Consider the following 20897-nt stretch of genomic DNA (forward strand, 5'->3'; position numbering starts at 1 on the left):
CCCTGTGGGGAGGGGGGGCACCCCCAAACCAGACACAGGGAGATGGGGGAAGACCTTTATTGGGGCACAGCGGGGGGGCATTTAGGAACCCCCCAGCAGGAAGCAGGGGCGGCCTCCTGAAACCCCCAAGTTTAGGGGCTAAAGGTAAAAACCCCTCCCCCATGCCGTGACACCCCCAACTTCCCCATTTTAGCGCCCAGCCCGTCATTCCCATTGGGGGGGGGCCCTTCAGCCCTACCCCTACTTTTAAGGGGCGCCCCACAGCATCTTTATTGGGGGGGGCAGTTTTAGGGCTGCCCCACTCCCCACCAGGACCTGTGGACCCCTCGAGGGGGCCGTGTTCTGGGGGGGCCTACGCCTGGATGCTGCTCTTGGTGCTGAAGGCCAGGTAATAGACGACGAGGCCGATGGCAGCCGCCACCACCTCCGTCGACACCCAGGGACCGTTCCAGGCGCCCTGCCAAAATAACAGAAGGGGGGTCACAGCTGCCCCCCAAAACCTCCTCCCTACCCCGCAGGGCAAACCTAAACCCCACAGGGCTCCAGGAGCTCTGAACCTATCCTCAAAATCCCAGTGATGCCCCCCAAAACCCGGGGACACCCCACAACACCAACACCCCAAGACCCTGGGGAGCCCCCCAAGCCCCCCCCTCCGAGAACAGCCTCAGTGCCCACCCCCACAATGCCCTCAGGTCATCTAAGGCCTTTCTAACACAGCCAAATCACCCCAGTTTCAGCCCAAAAGCCTGTGTGCGCCCCCAGCATTCAGAGGGAGCTGCACCAAGAAGCCCCTCAGAGCCACGGGGACCCCCAACCCCCCCAACTCACCCGATGGTCCACGTTGACTGTAAAGAGGGGCCGGATACGGGAAATGTCCTCGTTATTGCGCTGAGCCTGGAGGCACGGGGGGGAGAGAACGGGGGTTTACAGCTGTGCTGGGGGCATCCCCCGCCCCCAGAGGGACCCCACCCCCGGGGCAGGGCCATCCCCACCTTGCGCAAGGCGCTGTACGACTCCTCGTCAAAGAACTTCACCTCGTAGGTGCCCGAATGGGCGCTGCGGTGCTCCAGGCTCCAGGAGACCTGCGGGAGGGGGAGTGGAGAGAGCTAAACCCCCAGAACCTGCCCTGTGCCTCCCCGGGGCCCACCCCGGGGATCCCGGGCTCACCTGGTAGCGCCCCACGTCCTGCCCCCGGGTGACGGGGAACTGCTTCCCGTTGACATCAGCGTAGAGAGCCACGTTCTGCGGGGAAAAGGCGGCGGTGAGACGCGGGGGGACCCCGTCAGCGCCCCCACCGCGCCCCCCTCCGCGGGGACTCACCTGGGCGCCGTTCTTGCAGGCCAGGGAGATCTCCACCACAAAGACGCTCTCAGACGAGATGACGGCGTCCGAGGTGGTGTAGTACGAGGGAACGATGGTGGGCTCGGGGCACGGCTCGCCTGCGGTGAACCGTGAGGACGGGGGCGCACCGGAACCCCCTCACAGGCCCCGGCACCCCCCCCCCCCCCCCCCCCGCCCTCACGGGACCTCCCGTGTCCCGGGACCCCCCACCCCCACGGAGCCCCCCGGCCCCAGGTGCCCGGAGACTTCCCCAACGCCCACCAGATGCGGGTGCCCCGGGACCTACTGCCCGCCCCATACCGCTAGCTAGAGCCCCCTCGTACCCGCGGCGCCGAGCGCGGCCGCCAGTAGCCCGGCCAGCACCGCCAGCACCGCCATCACTGCTGGCTGCACCGCCCTCCCGCCGCGGACCCTCGCCCGGCGGCCAATCAGCACCGCCTGATGCCGCCGCCTGTCCAATCAGCCAGCGGGGGCGGGCCGCCGCGAGTCCCGCGGCCAATGGGAAGCTCGCTTTATTCTTCGCGGGCGCCTGTCCGCGCGCGACGTGGCCCGGCCGCCGGTGGGCGGGGCCGAGGGCGCAGCTGCGCGGTGCCGCCGGCGCCCGGACAAAATGGCCGCCGCGACTTCTGTGGCGCGGGGAGGCGGCGCCAGGACAGGCGCGGCCGCGGCCTGGCGCATGCGCAGCGCGCCAGCCGCGAGCCCTTCGCCGCGGCGTTTCCACGGCAACCGCTGCGGGATGGCGGTCTGGGCTCTCCCCGCCGCTTTTAGTGGTTTTTCGCCCCAAAACGGGGATGAAGCGCGGCAAGGGGAAGGACTCCATCGCGGATGCCACCGGCCCGGGACAAAATGGCGGGCGGCACCGCCTCTCCCGCGCCCCTCCGGGGGAGCGCGCGCGGCCACCCTGCGCATGCGCCGCCGCCACCGCCCCGCTCCTCCCAGGCACAAAATGGCCGCGGCGACGTCTGTGGCGCTGCCGGCAGCGCGGGGGCGCGCGCGGGGGCGCGGGGACCGGGTGGGAGCTCTCGCGAGACACCGCGCCCCACCGTCCCCGCGCAGCGCCGACATCTCGCGAGAGCGGCGCGGCGGCCATCGCGGAGAGGAGCCATGGCGGCGGCGCTGGCGGCGGCGCGGCGGCTCTGGGTACCAGCCGTGCTGGGGCCGCGCCCGGTGAGTGCTGGGGCTGCGGGCTGGGCAGCGGGACGGTCCCGCCCCCCCACCGGGCCCCTCGGGAGCCGGGAGGCGTGCCCCGCGCCTGCGGCGGGCTGCTGCGCTGTGATTGGCCAGCTCGCGGGTGGGCGGTGCGCGGGCGGACTATGGCGACCTGATTGGAGCCGGCGCACGGTGGGGCGGGACTAGTCGTGAGGCGGCTCGGACTCTAACTGGTTCCCGCAGTGGAGCCGCCCGGGCCCGCGAATGGCGATTAGCTGTGCGCCGAGCGGGTGGGCAGGGCGGGGCAGCGCCCTCCTCGCTGATTGGTTGGTATTTCTAGGGGAGGTTGGTCCCTGTCCCTGAACCGCTGCCGGGGGGGGGTGACAAAGCGGAGGGGCGGTGGGGGTGTGCAATCCCAGAATCCTCTGCGGCCGGCCGAAAGTTGGGGGGACCCACCCTGGGGGGGGCCGTGGGTCCCTGGGGGGGGTCCAGGGTCCCCGGGCTGTGACCTCTCCCTTCCCCCCACAGGCGTGGATTTCCCACGATGCCGAACGGCGCCACTTCCCACCCGTAAGTGCCCCCTCTGGGGGGGGTTCCCCCTGCCCCCCTCATACCCCAGGGCCCTCTAACACTCGGGGGGGAGACAGGGACCGTGGAGCGGGGGGTCCCCAAACCCATCCTGTCCCCTCTCGGGGGCCTCCCCTTGGCCTCTGCGTTGAGGTTGGGGCATGACAGGGGCTGCAAGCTCCTTGCTTTGGGTTGCCGGTTACTCCGGGGTCTCCTGCCAGGGTGCTGGGGGCCCGTAAGGGTGGAGCAGGTTGTTCTTCCCGTGGGGATTCTCAGGCTGGGTGTGGCGGGGCCCTGGCATTGCCTGGGGGCTCCCTTCTCTCTCCGCTCCCCCCCATTTGCTGTCACCGTGACTAACTGCCCCCGTTTCTCCCCCGCGCCACGGCCGCCTGCCCCTGCAGCAGCCCAGCATCGTGAGTATGGCCAGACCGGGGGGGTGGGAACCCGGAGAGGGGAGGTGACCCCAAAAGCATGTGGGGAGGTGGGGGGGGGGCATGTGGGTCTGCATGGATGGCGCCTGGATGCCTGCGCTCCCCAGGTGGCGGGTGGGAGGCGGGGGGCGAGGAGGAGAGGGACAGGTGGCCCAGACGCCCGAGTCCTTACCCACCCGCTGTCCCCGCAGCCGCCCCCGGCCAAGTATGGCGGCCGCCACACCGTGACGCTGATCCCTGGCGATGGCATCGGCCCCGAGCTGATGCTGCACGTTAAGGAGGTGTTCAGGTGGGTGCCCCTTCCCCGCCCCCGCGCGCCCGGTCTGTCTGCGGGACCCAGGTGTGTGGGCCGTTCCCTGCCCCCAGGCACGCCTGTGTGCCCGTGGACTTCGAGGAGGTGCGGGTCAGTGCTGAGGCGCCAGAGGACGACGTGCACAACGCCATCATGGCCATCCGCCGCAACGGCGTTGCCCTCAAAGGTGAGCACGGGGCCAAGGACCACCCCCCCCCCCCACCCCCCACCCCCCCCACAGCTTGGGGACCCCTCTGCCAGCATGGGGACACCCTGAGCCCTGTCCTGTCTGTCCCCTCTCCAGGGAACATTGAGACCAACCACAACCTCCCGCCCAGCCACAAGTCCCGTAACAACCTCATCCGGTGAGAGACAGGGTGTGCTGGGGGGAAACTGGGGGACACTGGGAGCTGTGGAGCCTCCGGGGCTGACAGGAACTGGGGGACAGCGGGGCCCTGGGCTGGGGGGAACAGGAACCTGCTGGAGCCTGACCTGCGTGTTGGGGTGGGGCAGGACCAGCCTGGACCTGTACGCCAACGTGATCCACTGCCAGAGCCTGCCCGGGGTGGAGACGCGGCACCGTGACATCGACATCCTCATCGTGCGGGAGAACACCGAGGGAGAGTACAGCAGCCTGGAGCACGAGGTGGGACATGGCCCCGCCCCCCACATCCTGGCCCCGCCCCAGCAGTGTGATTGACAGCTGATGGGGCCATGCCCCTTGCACATGGGTACTTGCCTTGGCCATGCCCACTCACATGGGCATATGTTGGCCACGCCCCCAGACAATGACCACGCCCCTACATTTTTGTGGCCATGCCCCCCAAATGGCTCTACTGCATTGGCCACGCCCATGCACATGGATATGCTGCCTTGGCCACGCCCCCAGGGCAATGACCACACCCCTTATATAGTTATGTGTTGACCACACCCCCAGGGCAATGATCATGCCCCTACACTGCCTTGGCCATGCCCCCCTGAAAAACAGCTCTACTGCTTTGGCTACACCCCCTTACCTTACATGGGTATGATGCCTTGGCCATGCCCCCCCGGGCAATGACCATGCCCCTACACTGACTTGGTCACGCCCCCTTACATGGGTATGATGCCTTGGCCACGCCCCCACGGTAATGGCCACATCCTTACACTGCTTTGGCCACACCCCTCACTCCTGACCATGCCCCCAGCTGCTGGTCCCACCCCTGTGATTGACAGTACTGGAGGCCATGCCCCTTTCAGTCAGGCCCGGTGTTCCCCCGTATAGCCCCGCCCCTCCCCCGCCTGGCCACGCCCCCAGTCCCTGACGGCTCCGCCCCATCCCCAGAGCGTGGCCGGGGTGGTCGAGAGCCTCAAGATCATCACGGCCGGGCGCTCACGCCGCATCGCCCACTACGCCTTCCGCCTGGCCCGCGCTGCCGCCCGCCGCTCCGTCACTGCCGTCCACAAGGCCAACATCATGTGCGTGGGGGGCGGGGGGGGCCCTGCGGGAGCCCGCAGCGCCCGCTGACCACCCCCACCCCGCAGGAAGCTGGGGGATGGGCTGTTCCTGCAGTGCTGCCAGGAGGTGGCGGCCGAGTACCCCGAGATCAGCTTCCGCAGCATGATCGTGGACAACACCACCATGCAGGTGGGCCCGGCCGCCCCGCCCCGCCCCTCCCAGTAACCCCAGTAACTCCACCAACCCCTCCTCCTCCACAGCTGGTGTCGCGCCCGCAGCAGTTTGACGTGATGGTGATGCCCAACCTCTACGGCAACATCGTCAACAACGTCTGCGCCGGGCTGGTGGGGGGCCCTGGCCTTGTCCCTGGCGCCAACTACGGTCATGACTACGCCGTCTTCGAGACCGTGGGTCTGGGCAGGGCATGGGGCAGGGCCGGCCCCAGTTACAGCCAGGGGGGGTCTGGGTGCTGGGGGGGACGGGGCAGACTGGGAGCTCTGGGACTGGAGCGGGGGGTCCCCGGGGCACGAGGGGTGCCCTGGGGACTGCGGGGCCTCCCCGGTCACCCCCCCACTCCCCCACAGGCAACGCGTAACACGGGGAAGAGCATCGCCAACCGCAACATCGCCAACCCCACCGCCGCGCTGCTGGCCGCCTGCATGATGCTGGACCACCTACGGTGGGGCGGGGCCTAGAGCGGCAGGCGGGGCCTCCTCTGGAGGCACAGAGCCCCATTGGAGGGGCTGGGTGAGGGGTTTGCTGACGTGGCCTGTGCTGCCCCCACAGGCTGCACGGCCACGCCTCCACCATCCGCCGGGCTGTCCTCGCCTCATTGGATGATCCGCGGGTAAGTCCCACCCTCCCTCAGCGCCTGTCGGGGGGGGGGGCCACTGCGAGCCCCCCCCCCCCCAACAGCCGCCTCCTCCCCCAGACACACACGCCCGACATCGGGGGACAGGGCACGACCTCGGGGGCCGTCCAGAGCATCATCTCCCACCTGCCCCGCGCGTAGCGCCCCCGGGTAACCCCCGGGGGGCGGGCGGGATGGCGCCAGGTGCCCCCCGCCCCCAATAAAGCCCCAGCGGACCCTGCCTGTGGCCAGGACACACTTTTATTGGTGGGCCGGGCTAGGGCCGCAGCCAGGGGTGCCGCAGGCACTGGGCAGCCGTGGCACGGCGGGCGGGCTCGAAGGCCAGCATGGGCCGCAGGAAGCGGGCGAAGGCGGCGGCCGCACCCCGGGGCCACTCGTACTTCTCCTGCAGCACCGCCCGCAGCCCCCAGGGACGCAGGTGGCGGATGTGACGCAGCTCCCCTGGGGGCGGGGCCACACCATAAGCACACGCCCACCCCTGCGGCCCCGCCCCAGGGGCATAATTTGCATAGCCCTGCCCCCAGCTGTTGGTCACGCCCCTTCCCTCACCACGGCGGTTGAAGAACTCCCGGCTGTAGCGTCCCCCCAGTGCCACGTGACGTGGGATCTCCCCCAGCAGCTCCATCACGTGGGCGATGTGGTCTGGGGGGGCAGAGTGGGTCAGGCCCCGCCCCTCCTTAGCCCCACCCCCCGCCCCACGCCCGCCTACCCTCGTCCCTGCTGTAGTCCTCCCCTGAGTGGGGCTCAAAGAGGTAATCGCCGGTGGCTAGCTCGAAGGCCTGGGGGCAGAGGAGGATGAGGAGGGAGCAGAAAGGGATGAGGAGGGGGCAGAGGGGATGAGGAGGGGGCGGGGGGCCCTGGGGCCCGCCGTGGGGTGCGCAGCCCCTCACCATGCAGGCGGTGCTCCAGATGTCAGCGGGGGGCCCGTACCCCGCCCCCAGCAGCACCTCCAGGGCGCGGTACTGCCGGGTCTGGATGTCCTCGGTGAAGTGCCGGTGCTGGGGGGGGCAGGGGGGCAGCACGTCACCCTCTGCCTGGGGGTGGGGGCACCCCCAAACCCCCCACTGACCGCCCCCAACCCCCCATCTGTCCCAGAGATGCTGAAAGACACCCCAAACCACCCCTCCCGCTGCCCGTCCCCGCCCAGTCGCCCCCTCACCACCCAGCAGCCGTTGCCCAGGTCAGCGATCTTGACGCGCAGCCGGGGGGCACAGCAGGGGTCCAGGGGGTTCTCCTGCCCCCCCGGCAGCCCCCCACCTGCAAGGCAGCAGCAGGGACGTCACCGGGGCCCCCCATCCTCCCCAGCCCCCCACAGCCCCCCGCAGAACCCCCACTGGTGCCCCCCCAAGACCACCCCAGCACCCCCATGTTGTCTCCCAGCACCACCAGTTGACCTCCAGTCCTCCCCTAGCCCCCACTACCTTCCAACCCCCCCCAGACCCCCAATATTTTCCCTCCACCCCCAATTTCCCCCCCCCAACTCTTAACTGCCCCCCAGTTCTGTCCCCACCACCCCTCAGGACCCCCAGTTGCCCCTCGCTTCTCCCCACAACTCCACCTGCCCCCCAAATCCCTCCCCCCAACCCCACTTGCCCCCCCAAATCCCCCTGGGCCTCCCCTGCTGACCGAGGGGGGCGGGGGGCCCCCCCGAGCCCCCTGAGATGAGTGAGCTGGAGGTGGGGGTGAAGAGGGAGTCAGAGGCAGAGCTGGGGCTGGGGGGGCGCCGGGGGGGGGCCCCTCCCGAGTTGGAGGAGCCCCCCGAGAGCCCATCGCTGGAGCCGCCGGGCTGTAGGGTGTGCACCCCCGAGGAGGAGGCACCGCTGGGGGGGCTGCCCCCTTCGTCGGGGTCCAGGGGGGGTGCTTCTGCCGGAGGGAGGAGACACTGAGACCCCCAAACCCCAGGAGCCCCCCAAAAGGGAGGGATGGCCACGTCAACACCCCAAACTCCCCCCTCCGCTGCCCCAAAGCTGCCAGGTTTCCCTGCAAGACCCCCCGTCCCAGCCTCAGGGGGCCTGAAGCCTGGTGGGACCCCTCCCAGCCCTCATGGAGCCCCCAAAACCAACCCCCAGGGACCCCCAAAATCATTCTCTGGGGCTGATGCCCCCTGCCCCCCCAGGACCCCCAGAGCTGCCCTAGGGGCCCCAATCCACCTCACAGCCACCCCAGAAACCACCGAATCCTGCCCTGTGGACCCCCGTTATCCTCTCACCGTGCCCCAGGAGACCCCAAGCTCCCCCCCGGGGGTCCCAAAGCACTCACCGGCGTCATCGGGGTCCCCCAGTGATCCCCCAGTCTCCTGCAGGTGCTCCAGGTCCCGCAGGTGCTGGGCCAAGAGGCGGCTGTGGCGCCGCTGCCGCCGCCGTCGCCGCCGCCGCTGGGCACGGGAGAGCCCCTCCTGCCACGGGGGAGCGGGGTGGCCGGGTGGGGGTGCGAAGTGGCGCACGGGGGGGGACGCACCCGTGGGAGGAGCCATGCGGGGGCACGTGCGGGGCAGCGCACGAGGGCCAGGGGCCACCGCCCGCCCCAGACACTCACGGGGACATCCTGGGGCGCGGAGCTCACTGCACAGAGAAAAGGGGGTGTCAGATGAGCCCCCCCCTTACCCCGACTGGGGGTCCCAGGGGTCGGGGAGGTCCCGGGGTACCTGCGCTCTGCGGGGGGCCGCCCCCCCAGGCCCAGCGCGCAGCCTCGGCCGCCAGCTGCCGCACAAAGGGCTCCCCCACCCGCAGCAGCACGTTCTCGGGCTTGATGTCCGTGTGGATGATCTTGCACTTGGTGTGCAGGTAGTCCAGCCCCTCCAGCACCTGTGCCCCAATGCCGGGGGTCACCCCCGAATCAGGAGGGGCGCCCTGGCACTGGCAGGGGCTGCAGTAACCCCCCTCCAGTGGGGGGATTCTGGGGGCGGGTCTGGGGAGATCTACAGGGGACATTTGGGGTCCCCATGTGGATCTGGGGGAGCCCATAGGGACATTGTTGGGCTCTAGAGAGAACACTTGAGGTTCCTGTGGGGACAGGGGGGTTTGGGGAGTCTCTTGGCAGGGCGTTCGGGGTGCCATGGGGATATGGGGGTCCCAGGGAGAAGTGGGGGGGTCTCTGCAGGCTGGGGGGACGGGGGGGCCCTCACCTGTCGCACGATGCTCTTGACACAGGGCAGGGGCAGCCCCTGGTAGTTGGACTTGATGATCCAGCGCAGGAGCTGGTGGCCCAGTACCTCCAGCACCATGCACACATCTCGGGGGGGGGTCAAGGAGCACCCACACATCTGGGACTCCCCCACAGGGCGGGGAATTGGGGCCACCCCCCCCCCAGGACCCACCCCAGGGAGGAGAGGGGGTCCCCAGAAGGATACGGACACCGTTGACCCCTGAAATCTTGAAGTCGTCGATGAGCTGCACAATGTTCTCCCGGTTGGGATCGCTGGGGTCCGAGTCGCGGACCTGGGGGAGGGTTACGAGGGGTTGGAGGGGGCAGGGGGGGTCTCTGGGGGTCCCTGCAGGAGGGGGGGGCCAGGCGCGCTCACGCATTTCAGCAGCTTGATCTCGTCCAGGGCCGTCTCGGTGTACTGGGGCGCGCTCTTCACCACCTTCAGCGCCACGAACCGCTTCTGCCTGCGGAGGGGACCCAGGAGTCTGGGGGAGCCCCCCCAGACCCTCCCGCACCCCCGTGGGGGTCCCCAGGCCCGGGCACTCACCGGATGTCCCAGCAGAGCCAGACGGTGGAGAAGTGCCCCCAGCCCAGCTTGCGCACCACGTGGTAGCGCCCGTTGAAGAGGTCCCCGATGCGCACGGGGTAATACCCGCCTGGGGGGGCACAGAGAGGAGAGGGGAAGAGTCTGGTGCCTGAGGGCTCCCCCCCCCCCGCAGAGCCAGGCCTCCAGGCACCCCCACCTTTGCAGTAATCCTGGGGGTCTTCTTGCTCCCCCTCGTCAGAGCCCAGCAGTCCCTCCGACAGCAGTGGCAGGGGAGGGGGGGGCTCTGGCGACACATTTCCAGGGGGGCTGGGGGTCCTGAGAGGGGAGAGCCAGGCTGGGAACCCGGGCATTCGGACTCCCTGCACCCCCAGGTGCCTGCCTGCCCGCCCCCCCCCCTCCCCCCCCATACCTGGTCCCCTCGGGGGTCTCCCCCATGCTGGGGGGCCCACAGGGTGGTCCCACAGAGGGAAAGGAGAGGGGGGAATGGTCCCAGGAGTGCCAGAAGGTCCCAGAGGACCCACAGGACGGAGCATGTGGGGGTGTGAGGCACGCTGGGACATCACCCCCCCAAAATAGAAATGACCTCACGGCCCCAAGCACCACGGGGTTAAAAATAGCCCTCGCAGGGGGAAGGGTGGCCCTGGGAATGTGTCCCCCCCCCCAAACCAAAGGGGGCTTGGCTTGTCCCCCCTGGGGAACAGGAACACCCCAAAAGCTCCAGCCCACCCTCCGCTGGTTCTCCCCACACCCTGAGGGTCCGTGAGGCTCTAGGGGAGTCAGGACCCCGTTGCCCCCCCCTTGGTATCCTCCCTCACCGTGTGGGCAGTTTCTGTTTTTTGTCCTTTTTGCGCTTTTTCTTTCTTTTGCCTGGATCTGGGGGGGTTGCTGGGGGGTCATGAGGGCCCCCTGCACCACAGGCACCCCCCATGCTCCCCCCAGCCGACCCCACAGGGGCTCCGTGTTACCCCCACCCCCCGATCCATCTTCTCCCGTCAGACTCTCCCTCAGAACCCCTCCGCTCCCCCCAGGAACTACCTGATTCTTCCCAGAAATTCCCTCAGAACTCCTCAAAAGCTACTCCCCGGACACCCCCCACCTTTCCCCTGTGCCAGATCCCCCTACTTTGTCCTCACAAAACACCCTAAAAAACTTCAAACCTCTTCTCTGAACCCTACATGTCCCCAGTGCTCCCATTTTTCCCCACAAACCCCCTTGGAATCCCCCCAACTCCCCCCCCAGTCCCAAGACTCCCAATTTTCCCTCACAAATCCCCTCAGAATGGTGCCTCCAGCCCCAAGACCCCGCTTTCCCTGCACAACCCCCCCGGGACACCTACAAACCCTTCCCACCCCGGGAACCACCTGTTTCTCCCCTGAAACTCCCCTAAACCCCACTCTCGAGATCCCCCGCAGTCGTGACACCCCCAGGTTTCCCTCATGATCCCCCTTAGGACGCCCCTGACGCACCTCCCAGCGCCGGGACCCCTACTTTCCCCTCACGACCCCCCCCCCGGGACACCTGCAAACGCTTCCCACCACGGAAACCACCTGTTTCTCCTCAGAAACCCCCTTAACTCTGCTCTTGAGACGCCCCCGGTCGCGGCACCTCCGGGTTTCCCTCACGATCCCCCTCAAGACGCCTCCGAGGGCCCTCAACGCCCCCCCCGGCTCTAGGACCCCCACTTTCCCCTCACAAGCCCCCCGACACGACCCCCCCTTCCCTTCAGAACGCCCCCCCGGACCCCCCCGCAGGCCCCCGGGCCGAGACCCCCCACTCTCCCCTCGCAGCCCGGTCCGAAGCCGCCGCTCTCCCGCCTTTGCCCCGTTCCCCTCACCGCTCCTCGCGCCCGCCGCCGCCCCCCCGCGCAGCTCCATGCTGCGCGCCCCAGCTCTGCGCATGCGCCGCCCCCCCGCGGGGAGCGAGGGGCGGGAAACCACCGCGGCGCCGACGGGCCAATGGGGAGCCGCGCCCCGGGCACGGCCACGCCCCTTACCCCGCCCACCCATCGCCATGGAGACGGCGCCGCTCAGGCCCGTGCGCCCGCAGGACGCGGCCGGAGCTTCCGGCGCCCCCGAGAGACCCGAAACCCCACAGACGCCGCGCGATCGCCTCAGGGGGCGAGCAGAGCCACCGCGCACCGCCCTCCGCCAGCAGCTGCGGTCCGGACGCTACTAGGAGCGCGAAAACCCCTCCTTTTGGCCCGAAAACGAGCAGCCGAGGGCCCTGCGGCGGCCGCGAGCACGAGGGCGAGATGGGACCGCCTGCGGGCAGGGAACCGCCCGGGAACCGGCGGCGGGCGCAGAACGCGACGCGCAGGGTCCAGCGTCACGGAGAGGCGGTGAGGCCGGCACCGGCCGGAGCCACCGGCGGCCCGCGGGGACCCGCCGCCCGTCCCAGGCGGCAGCACGGCCGCGACCCTACCCTGCTCCCCAGCTCAGAGCGCCGGAAGTGACGTCACCCCGCCCCCCCCCGCTGATTGGCTCCCGCCCCTCGCGTCATCGCTCCGCGACGCGCAACCATGGCAACAGCGTGATAAACCCCAGCTGAAGCGAGATGTTCCCCAAAACCAGACCCGGGCCCCCAGAAAACGGCGGCGGGTCCCAACCAGCAGGGCCCAGTGCTCCCCCCCAGCAGGCCGGATACCCCCCACCCAAGAGCTTTGCCCCCCCTCGCCCCCAACGGCTTTGGCACCCCAAAACTGCCCCAGGGCTGAAGGGCAGCACCCCCCCAGAAGGAGTATTGCAGCCATCCTCGGGGGGCAGAGCGCCCCTCAAAAGGGCCCTGCACCTCCCCACAACATACAGCCCCCCACCCCCAAAGGGCCTGGGGACCCCCTGGAGCCTGCCCTGGGGAAAGGGGGGGGCAGGGTAAGGGGGCGATGAGCCCCCCCACCCCATGAAGAGACAGGGCCGGGGGGCTGCTGGGCATCAGTTTAATAACAGGGCACAGGGGGCTGCCAGGGTGGAGGGGTGTCGGGGGGCAGCACCCCCAGCCCCACCCCAAAGCCTCCCCTGCCCTGGGGTCCGGGGGGGGGGGGGGGGGGGGTGGGGGGTGGGGGGGCAGGATGCTCAGGGAGGGGCAGGGGGCAGAGAGGGGGACCCCTACCCTCCCCCCCAAACAGCAAAATCCCACCAGGAAAGAAAGGGGAGACCCTACAAAAAATAGGAGCCCCCCACCTCCCCCCCAACCCCCCATTCCCCCCTCTTCCTTCCAGCTGTAATTAGGGGGGGGCACTTCTCCTCCCCCAAAAGAGCCGAGGTTTGTCCCGCGGCGTCCAGCGCTGTGTCCCCCTCCCCTCCCCGGCCCGGGGAGGCGTCCCAGAAAGCAGGGAGGGGGGGGTTCCCCAAAATAAAATGCCCCCCCACAGCCTGGGCCGCCATGCACCTAGAGGTCCCTGGGGGGCCGGGGGGGCGGCAGGGGCGGGGCCGGGGCGCAGTCCAGGGGTTCAATATCAACTTTTGTCGGCGGTGGGGTCTCTGTGGCGGGAGGTCTTCATGGTCTCCAGGTACTCCTGCTGCGAGACGGCAAGCACCGACGCCAGGATCTCGTCGTCCTCCCAGTCGTTTAGGCCTGGGGAGTCGCAAAATTCGACAGAGTGGGGGGAAGTTGGAGTCGAGATCCCCCCAGCATCACCCAGAAGGGATGGCAACACGCCTCATCATGGCAGGGTGGAGCCAGCAACCCTCCCCACAAATGTTGTGGGGCTCCCCTCAAATTAGTTTGTGTCATGACCCCCCCCCCCCCCCCCATCGCAGCAAAAGGAACAGATCCCTCACCGGACACGTTTTCCCCCAAGTCCAGAGCACTGCCAAGCTGAAACCCCAAAACTCAAGATTCCCCACCAAAAGCCGTGACTCAGCATCTCCCCCCACACTGAGACATAACCCCCTGATCCAAAAACGTCCCCCACAACACTACGATCCCCCCCCCCAAGACCCCCAGCAAAACCCCCATTCTAACCCCCCTCCCCCCGCCTTTAAATCCCCCCCCCAGACCCCGTCCCGCCCCCGCTCACCAAAGGCGGTGGGGGACATCTGCTGCATGATGGCGCGGCACTCCAGCGCGGGGTACAGGGACACCAGCGGCGGGGTGGCCCGGCCCCCACCTGCCCCCAGCTGGCTGCTGGTCCCTGCGGGAGGGCAGGTGCGTGAGGCGGGGGCCCAGGCACACCAGCCCTGAGGCCCCCCAGCAGCATCCTGTCCCAGCCAACACCGCGCTACACCCCCTTGCCTTTCCCACCCACAGGAGCTGATCTGGGGCTCCCAGTACCCCCTAATTCCCAGTTTGAAGCTCCACAGCTCTCCCCAGCATGCAGCGTGGGGGTCCCTCCTGCCCCAGCCCCCCCAACCACCAGTGTGGGGCCCTAAACTCCCTTTAAGAACCAGTTGACCTCCCCCAGCACCTCGTAACACCCAGAGTCCCCCAGCCCCCCGTTTGTCCCCCCCGGCCCCCAAGAGCACCCACCTGGGGCACAGGGCGAGGGAGGTTTGCCCGCTGGAGGGGCACCGGGCGAGGGGGGCTTGGGGCCGGGCGCCTCGGGGTGCAGACCAGGGTGCTCAGGTGAGGGTGCGGCGCTGCGGGGCCGGGGCGAGCGCCCGCTCCACTCTTCCAGGCCGCTGGCCGCTGCCGCCGTGGCTGAGCTGCACGTGGCGCTGGCCTTGCGGGGCTGCGGGGGCAGGGGGAGGCGCGTCACGTCCCTCCCTGGCCACCGCCGCTCCCGGGTGGGCAGGGGATGGGGGGGGACGGGGACACCAGGGCACCCCACCTGCCGGGCCTGCTTCTCCTGGTCGCGCAGCCACTGGAGGTAGGACTCGCGGGCCACCTGCTCCTCGATGGCCTCGTTGGTGGCCTCCCAGTCCGTCGCCCGCTTCTTGTCCTCCAGCATCTGCTGCTCGATCCAGGACTCCTCCGACGTCTTGATGGCGCTTTTCATCAGCGACTGCTCCGCCAGCTGTGGGCAGGGCCACGGTAGGACACGCCCACCCAGAAGCCACGCCCCCATCCGCCGGAAGGCCCCGCCCCCCGGACACAGCCCCCACAGCAAACTGCTGGCAGGGGCGGGGCCACACCAGGGCACCCGCCCCCTGCAGAGGCCACACCCCCAGGGCTCAGCCCTCACAGCAGGCTTCACCCCCCTGCTAGACCACATCCCAAAAGGCTCCACCCCAAGAAGTGGGGCGGGGCAATGCTTGGACACACCCCCACAGGCCTTGCCCCCATGGACAAATATGACATGTTGTCAGCTGGGGGGCAGGGCCACACTGAGACACACCCCCTCGTGTAAGGCTCTTGGGGGGTGGGGCTAATCGTGGCCACACCCCCTCTGTGGTCCCACCCACAGGGGAAGGGAGGGGGAGGCCAGGAAGGGCCCCAGGCCCCCCCCCAGAGACCCCCTGGGCTGAAGGAGGGCACCCCACCCCATGGCAATGGGGGTCCCAGCCCCCCCCCCCCGCCAGCCCCACTGACCCCTGGCTTGAAGGAGGGCAGCCCCAGCCCCACGCCGATAGTGGCCTTGTTCGGGTTGACGACAGAGTTGTAGTGGATGTTGCGGTGGTAGCTGACCCGGATGGGCTCGTCCTCGTTGTGCTGGATCCCGTGGAAGGTGTTGATGGGCTCTGCAGGAAACCCCTCAGTACAGCGGCACCCCCTGACACCCCAGAGGGACCCCCCCAGACACCCGGGGACCCCACATCAGCACTCCGGGGGACCCACAGGAACCCCAGAGCCCCCCACACCACTGTGGGGACCCCACAGACATCCCCCGCAGCAGCTTGCGGACCTCAGAAACACCCCAGGAAGCCCCTCAGCACCTTGGGGAAGTCCACATTGTCACCATGAGGGACCCCCCCAGACCCCAAAGATCCCTAAAGCACTTTGGAGACCCCAGAGCAGCCTTGGGACCTCCATAGCACCACAGAGACCCACCCCAGCACCCTGGGGAAGCCCAGAAAACCACAGGAACACCCCCACAGTACCCACATCAGCGCCCTGGGAACCCTCCCAGTGCCTCAGGGATGCCTGTGGCGCCTCGGGGACCCGCTCCCCGCTGTCCCCAGGGCCCCGCAGGGTGGACGCACCAGTGCCGTACTGGTAGACCTCGACAGGGCGGTTGTACATCTCAGCCATGGCCTGCATCTCAATGTGGTTCCCGTGGCACGTGCTCTTGCGCTTGCGGTTGATGTAGGTGGTAAAATCCTCCGTCACGTAGTTGGAGAAGTAGTCTGCGTTCTTCATCTGGGGACGAGAGAACGTCAGGGGATGTCGGGGCAGCCCCAGGGTGGCAAGGGGCACCGGGGGGGTGGTGTGGAGCACGGGGACACAACAAGAGCACCCCAAAAACACCGGAGATATCAAGTGCGGGAGCCCCACAAACACTGGGGACCTCAGAAAACATCAGGGGACATTGGGGAGGACTGCAGGAGAGAAACCCAGTCACCCCCAGTGCTCCCAGCACCCTCCCAGCCTGCCTCAGTGCCTCCAAGTACATCCCAGTGCCTTCCAACACATCCCAGTGTCCCCCGGCCTCTTTCCAATCCCCCTGTGCCTCCCAGCATAACCTTGTGCCCCCCAGCACCCCTCAGTGCCCTGCCATCACCCTCCTGCACACCTCAGTGCCCCCCGGCTCCCTTCCAGTGCCCCCCAGCGCCTTACCAGATAGTCCATGCAGTGCTTGCGGACCACCTCGTGCATGTCCTGGTCTCCGTACACCTGGTCAGCTGGTCACACCCAGGCGAGGGAGGCAGAAAAGGACAGTGAGGGGGGTGTCAGCCTCTGCCCACAGACACCTGGGAGCCCCGTGTTGGGGTGGGGGGGGACGGGGCTCACCCACAGCCCGGAAGAGGCAGGCGCCATCCTCCTTCATGCGCTTGATGATGAAGCCTTTCTTCTCCCGCAGCGCCTTCTCGAACCGGTGCTCCTGCTGGAGACACAGCCGGGCTTGGCGCTGGCACCCGCATGCTGGGGGGGGGGGCGAGGGGGGGCCGAGGGGCAAGGGAGGGGCCCTCGGGGACACACACGGCAGGGCCCCGACACCCGCCCCTCGCGGGGATGAGCGCAATGAGCACGGGGGTCCCCGTGTGACACAGGGACACACACACACGGGAGGGAGAGGGGACAAGGGGGGTTCCGGGGGGGGGGGGGGGGGGTACATGCCGCAGGGGACAATCCCCTCGTGTGAGTCACACAACCGTGGGGGTGAGAGCACAGGGAAACCCAGACAGCTCCTAAAGCACCCCAGGCCACCCGGGTCCCCCCGGTGCCCGTGTCCCCCCCGCCCCACCACCTGCCCCCACCCCAGGGCCCGGTGCCTCCAGGTCCCCCCCGGCCCGGCGCCGGCCCCCGCACCTGCTCCGCCGTGGCCGGGTCCATCTCCACCCGCCCGGCCTCGTACTCGTCCTCGCTGTTGTAGCCGCCTCCCGCCTCGTCGGGGCCGGGGCTGCCGCCGGGGCCCATCCCCAGCCCGAGCCCCATCCCGCCAGGGCCGCCGCAGCCGGGGCCGCCGCCGCCGGGGCCGCCACTGGGCCCGGCCCCTCCGCGCCGCCGCCGCTTGCTGTGTCCGGGGCCGCCGCCGCCGCCGCCGCTGCCGGGCCCGCGGGGCTCGGGCAGCCCCAGCGCCGCCGCCTCGAGCCCCAGCAGCGACCCGGGCCCGTCCCCTGTGACGGGGCCGCCGCCGACAGGGCCGCCGGGACCGGCGGGTGGGGGCGAGCCGGCGGCCGGCAGCCCGGCCCAGCCCCGCAGCGGCGGCGGCGGCGAAGCCCTGGGCCGCGGCCCGCCGACCCCGCCGGGGCCAACGGACTCGCCCACGCCGCCGGGGCCGCGCTCGGGGCCGGCGTCTGCGCCGCGCTCAGGGCCGGCGTCTGGGCCCGAGTCGCCGTCGCCGTCGGGCGCCGGCACCGGCTTCTTCTTTGGAAGGATGGTCATTGCGGGGCGCGCATGGGGCGGCGCCGGGGAGACCGGGGAGGGGGGACCGGGAGGCCCCGCCGGGCCGCGGCAGCCCCGGGAGGCGCCGTGGGCCGGGGACGGTGCTGCTACCCGCGGGCCCCGCGGAACCGGGGGGGCCTTGCCCAGGCCCCCCCGCGTGCGCGGCGGCGAGGCCGGAGCTGTCGGGCCGCAGAGCGCGGGCGGGGGCGCTGCCGCCGCCGGGCCCGTGTCAACATCAACAGCGGCGCCCTCTGACCCCTCGCGGCGCTTCCGCCTCACCCGCCGCCCGCGTGCCCATTGGCCAGCGGCGCCCTCGCCGAGCCTCCATTGGCCGGCGGCCCGCCCGGAAGTCCCGCCCGCGCGGAGGCCGGCGGGGAGGGAGGGCGGGGGAGGGGGCGGGACCGGCGTCGCCCCGGCGACGACGCGGCTGCCCGCGGATTGGGCTGGAGGCGGGAGGAGGGCGCGGATGGGGCGGGGCGCGGCCGGCACGGAGAGAGCGTTGATTGGGGCGAGCTCTGGCGGGCGGGGCCGCCCGGAGCGGGCTCTGATTGGGTGGTGGGGAGACAGGCGGGGCTCGAGGAGGCTGCGGGCGCTAATTGGCTACCTGCGGAGGGGGGCGTTCCTGCAGGAGAGGGCGCTGACTGGGCGGCGCGGCCGGGCCGCCGAGGGAGCGGAGGCTGGTTGGGCCGCACGGGTAAGGCGGGACTTAAGGAGAGCGCTGGCGCTGATTGGCTGCCGCGCGACCGCTGGCCCATCCGGCTTCAACGGGCCGGGGATGGGCGGGAGCAGTGAGAAGGCTCCGAGCCGCGATTGGGCCGAGCCTAACCCCGCCCACCCCACCCTCCCATTGGCCACGGCAGGCGACCTAATTTCCTATTGGCTGAAGAGCAGCAGGGCCGAGGCGAGTATGGAAGCCGTCTCCGTGACTCCACCCCCAAAGCTGTCAATCTCACGGAGGCCACGCCCCGTCTCCCTCTCCTCCCTCCAGGCGTGCGGGGGCCCTGCCCCCCCCCCCCCCCCCCCCCCCCCCCCAACAGAGACCCACGGCTCCATTTTCAGCTGGTTTATTAAAATCCATCGCACCCCCCCCAGTAACAAGGGTGGGACCCCCCCCCTCCCTGCCCAAGGGGACACCGGCACCCGGGCCGCTGTCCCCAAGCTCTCGCTGGGGGGGAATGACCACGGCCCCAGGGATGCCCCGAGGGGACCCAGGCATCCAGGCACGCGCCGAATCCGAATCCATTCCTGGGGACTCAAGGCCCCCACCGTGCCGAATTCATGCTGAGCAGCCCCGCAGAGAGGGGGTCTCCCAGCCGGGATCCAGGCGTCCGGGCATCGTGCAGGGGACCCAGGCGCCGGGGCTCAGTGGGCTTTGTGGCGGGGGCGGTCAAGGGCACGCTGGGCGGCGGCCAGGTGACGGCAGGCATCGGCCAGGAGGGCGCCGGGCACCAGCACCCACACCCCGTTGAGCCCCACGAAGTAGCCCCAGAAGTAGAGGGGCTGGGGGTCGCTGTGGCTCCAGCCCGCCCGTGCCTCTGTGGCGAAGTAGAGCACGTCCCCGTAGAGCTGCCCTGTGCGTGGGGAGGGAGATGCTGTCGGGGAGGGCTGGGCGGCTGCAGGGACACGGGCGGCCCCCCCCTCACCTCCCTTCCCCCAGGTGCGTGGGGGTCCCAGGTGTACCGAGGGAGACGAGGAGCTGCAGGACGTAGCGGGTCGGGTGGCGGCGCAGGAAGGCGAGGAAGGTGAGGAAGCTGAGGGGGCCCCAGGCCCAGGCGGTCACTGTCTCCATGGCAACCGTGAAGTCATCGCTCCTGGAAAAGAGGGGTGACACACACAGAGCGGGATCAGCCTGGATGCCCGTGTCCCCCGGACACCTCCCTCCCCACCCACCTCCGCAACTCACGTCATGTAGCGGCTGTCAGCTTTGGCGTACTCCTTCCCTGCGGGCAGCGCAGGGTTAGCGGGGTGACCCAGGCGTCTGGGTGCCCCCCCACACCCCGCAGGGGACACAGCCATCCAGGGGACTCCCAGCCCCGCCCCATGGCCCGGGGACACCCAGGTGCGCCCGTCCCACGATGCCCAGGGAACCCCCTTTTCCCTTCAGGGCCCACTGGTGCCCCGGGGGGCCCCTCCCCAAAGGGACGCAGGCGATGGGGACCCTCCCCAGGGAACCCAGATCCCCCTTAGCAGCCCCAGAGCCTCCCCCGACCACCGTTACCCGCCCCAGGCACCCCGCCCCCGCCCGGCGCTCACAGACGTCGGCCAGCAGCCCGGTGGCGGCGGGCAGCTCCCGGTGCCGCAGGCTGAAGTAGCCCTCCAGGACCCCGTGCACCCCCGCGCACATCAGGAACCAGCCCAGCGCCAGGCGGCGGGCGGGGCTCCGCGAGGCCCCGCCCCTGGCACCGCCCCCGGCACCGCCCAGCGCCCAGCCCAGCGCCAGCAGCCCCGCCCCGGCCGCCGCCACCGCGCCCGCGCACTGCCAGCCGGGGCGCGCGCTGCCCACGTAGCCCGGCAGCGGCAGGGAGCGCGGCCAGTAGGGATGCACCGTCGTCGCCATGGCAACGCCGTTACGGTCGCCGCTGAGCTGTGGGAGAGGGAAGGAGGAAGCGAGGTGAGGGAGGGGGGACACGGCCCCGCCCCGGACGCCCCCCCCCCGCCCCCCGTTACCGGCCGGGCCCCCGCGGCTTTTCCCCGCCAGCACCGGCCGGGCCCCGCCGCGCTGCCGCCCTCACCTCAGCGCCGCCGCGCCGCGCTCTGCCGCGCCGCTCCCTCCGCCGCGCCTCCGCCCCCTCGGCCAATGGGCAGCGCGCCACAGCCCGGCCGGCCAATGGCGGCGCGCCCCGCCCACCGCCCCGCCCGCCGATTGGCCGCCCCCGCCGCTGGGGAGACGTGGGGCCAGGGGGAGGAGCCTCACTGGGGGCGTGGCCTAGCCATTAGCGGGCGTGGCCTGATGGGGGCGTGGCTTCTCGCCATGGAGCGAGGTGCCCCCTCCCGTGCAGAGGGGCCAGGGGCAGCACCCCCCACCATACACAGGCCCTGTGCTCCCCCCATGGACCCCCCCGGGATGTACCAGCAGCACACAGACCCCACCCGGGGCTGTACAGGAGCTGTATGTATCCCCCGAAATCTATATGGGCCATATGACCTCCCCCGGGTTGCAGACCTGCCCTGCCAGGACATACAGGGCCAGATGGACC

General features: G+C 70.3%; 5 protein-coding genes across 9 annotated transcripts; 1 reads left to right on the forward strand and 4 right to left on the reverse strand.

The window, feature by feature from the left end:
* Positions 1-41: 41 nt before the first annotated feature.
* SSR4 (signal sequence receptor subunit 4) lies at positions 42-1819 on the reverse strand. Its single transcript, XM_074857594.1, has 6 exons — positions 1665-1819; positions 1321-1439; positions 1168-1242; positions 993-1082; positions 829-894; positions 42-457 (listed from the first exon to the last, which is right to left on the reverse strand). The coding sequence occupies exons 1-6, from the start codon at positions 1717-1719 to the stop codon at positions 353-355; spliced, it is 510 nt and encodes a 169-aa protein (XP_074713695.1). The 5' UTR covers positions 1720-1819; the 3' UTR covers positions 42-352.
* Positions 1820-2011: 192 nt separating this feature from the next.
* Positions 2012-6309, forward strand: IDH3G (isocitrate dehydrogenase (NAD(+)) 3 non-catalytic subunit gamma). Its single transcript, XM_074857593.1, has 12 exons — positions 2012-2508; positions 3019-3060; positions 3680-3777; positions 3855-3967; positions 4085-4145; positions 4294-4426; positions 5105-5238; positions 5305-5407; positions 5479-5625; positions 5803-5897; positions 6005-6065; positions 6150-6309. The coding sequence occupies exons 1-12, from the start codon at positions 2167-2169 to the stop codon at positions 6228-6230; spliced, it is 1410 nt and encodes a 469-aa protein (XP_074713694.1). The 5' UTR covers positions 2012-2166; the 3' UTR covers positions 6231-6309.
* Positions 6310-6311: 2 nt separating this feature from the next.
* SRPK3 (SRSF protein kinase 3) lies at positions 6312-11663 on the reverse strand. Of its 4 annotated transcripts, XM_074857587.1 has the most exons (16): positions 11615-11663; positions 10596-10653; positions 9977-10095; positions 9781-9889; positions 9610-9697; positions 9439-9526; positions 9214-9320; positions 8734-8893; positions 8625-8650; positions 8349-8484; positions 7716-7952; positions 7249-7346; positions 6980-7087; positions 6799-6868; positions 6639-6731; positions 6312-6530 (listed from the first exon to the last, which is right to left on the reverse strand). In XM_074857587.1, exons 1-16 carry the CDS (start codon positions 11652-11654, stop codon positions 6346-6348), a joined length of 1722 nt encoding a protein of 573 aa, XP_074713688.1. In that variant the 5' UTR covers positions 11655-11663; the 3' UTR covers positions 6312-6345. The 4 variants fall into 4 exon arrangements, with proteins under 4 accessions (XP_074713688.1, XP_074713687.1, XP_074713686.1 ...); XM_074857586.1 differs by lacking the exon at positions 11615-11663 and having other exon boundaries at positions 10596-10874; XM_074857585.1 differs by lacking the exons at positions 10596-10653; positions 11615-11663 and adding an exon at positions 10190-10494 and having other exon boundaries at positions 9977-10114.
* A 1033-nt stretch (positions 11664-12696) lies between these two features.
* On the reverse strand, positions 12697-18015 carry OTUD5 (OTU deubiquitinase 5). 2 transcript variants are annotated; one of them, XM_074857592.1, is made up of 9 exons: positions 17125-18015; positions 16606-16699; positions 16432-16496; positions 15858-16014; positions 15247-15395; positions 14546-14731; positions 14245-14446; positions 13796-13909; positions 12697-13350 (listed from the first exon to the last, which is right to left on the reverse strand). In XM_074857592.1, the coding sequence occupies exons 1-9, from the start codon at positions 17698-17700 to the stop codon at positions 13232-13234; spliced, it is 1662 nt and encodes a 553-aa protein (XP_074713693.1). In that variant the 5' UTR covers positions 17701-18015; the 3' UTR covers positions 12697-13231. The 2 variants fall into 2 exon arrangements, with proteins under 2 accessions (XP_074713693.1, XP_074713692.1); XM_074857591.1 differs by having other exon boundaries at positions 16606-16696; positions 17125-17960.
* Positions 18016-18748: 733 nt separating this feature from the next.
* EBP (EBP cholestenol delta-isomerase) lies at positions 18749-20257 on the reverse strand. The gene is made up of 4 exons (XM_074857619.1): positions 19954-20257; positions 19604-19640; positions 19381-19511; positions 18749-19271 (listed from the first exon to the last, which is right to left on the reverse strand). Exons 1-4 carry the CDS (start codon positions 20255-20257, stop codon positions 19063-19065), a joined length of 681 nt encoding a protein of 226 aa, XP_074713720.1. The 3' UTR covers positions 18749-19062.
* Between the last annotated feature and the right edge of the window lie 640 nt (positions 20258-20897).

The sequence above is a fragment of the Strix uralensis genome, unplaced genomic scaffold (assembly GCF_047716275.1).
Source record: "Strix uralensis isolate ZFMK-TIS-50842 unplaced genomic scaffold, bStrUra1 scaffold_227, whole genome shotgun sequence".
Lineage (NCBI taxonomy): Eukaryota > Metazoa > Chordata > Aves > Strigiformes > Strigidae > Strix > Strix uralensis.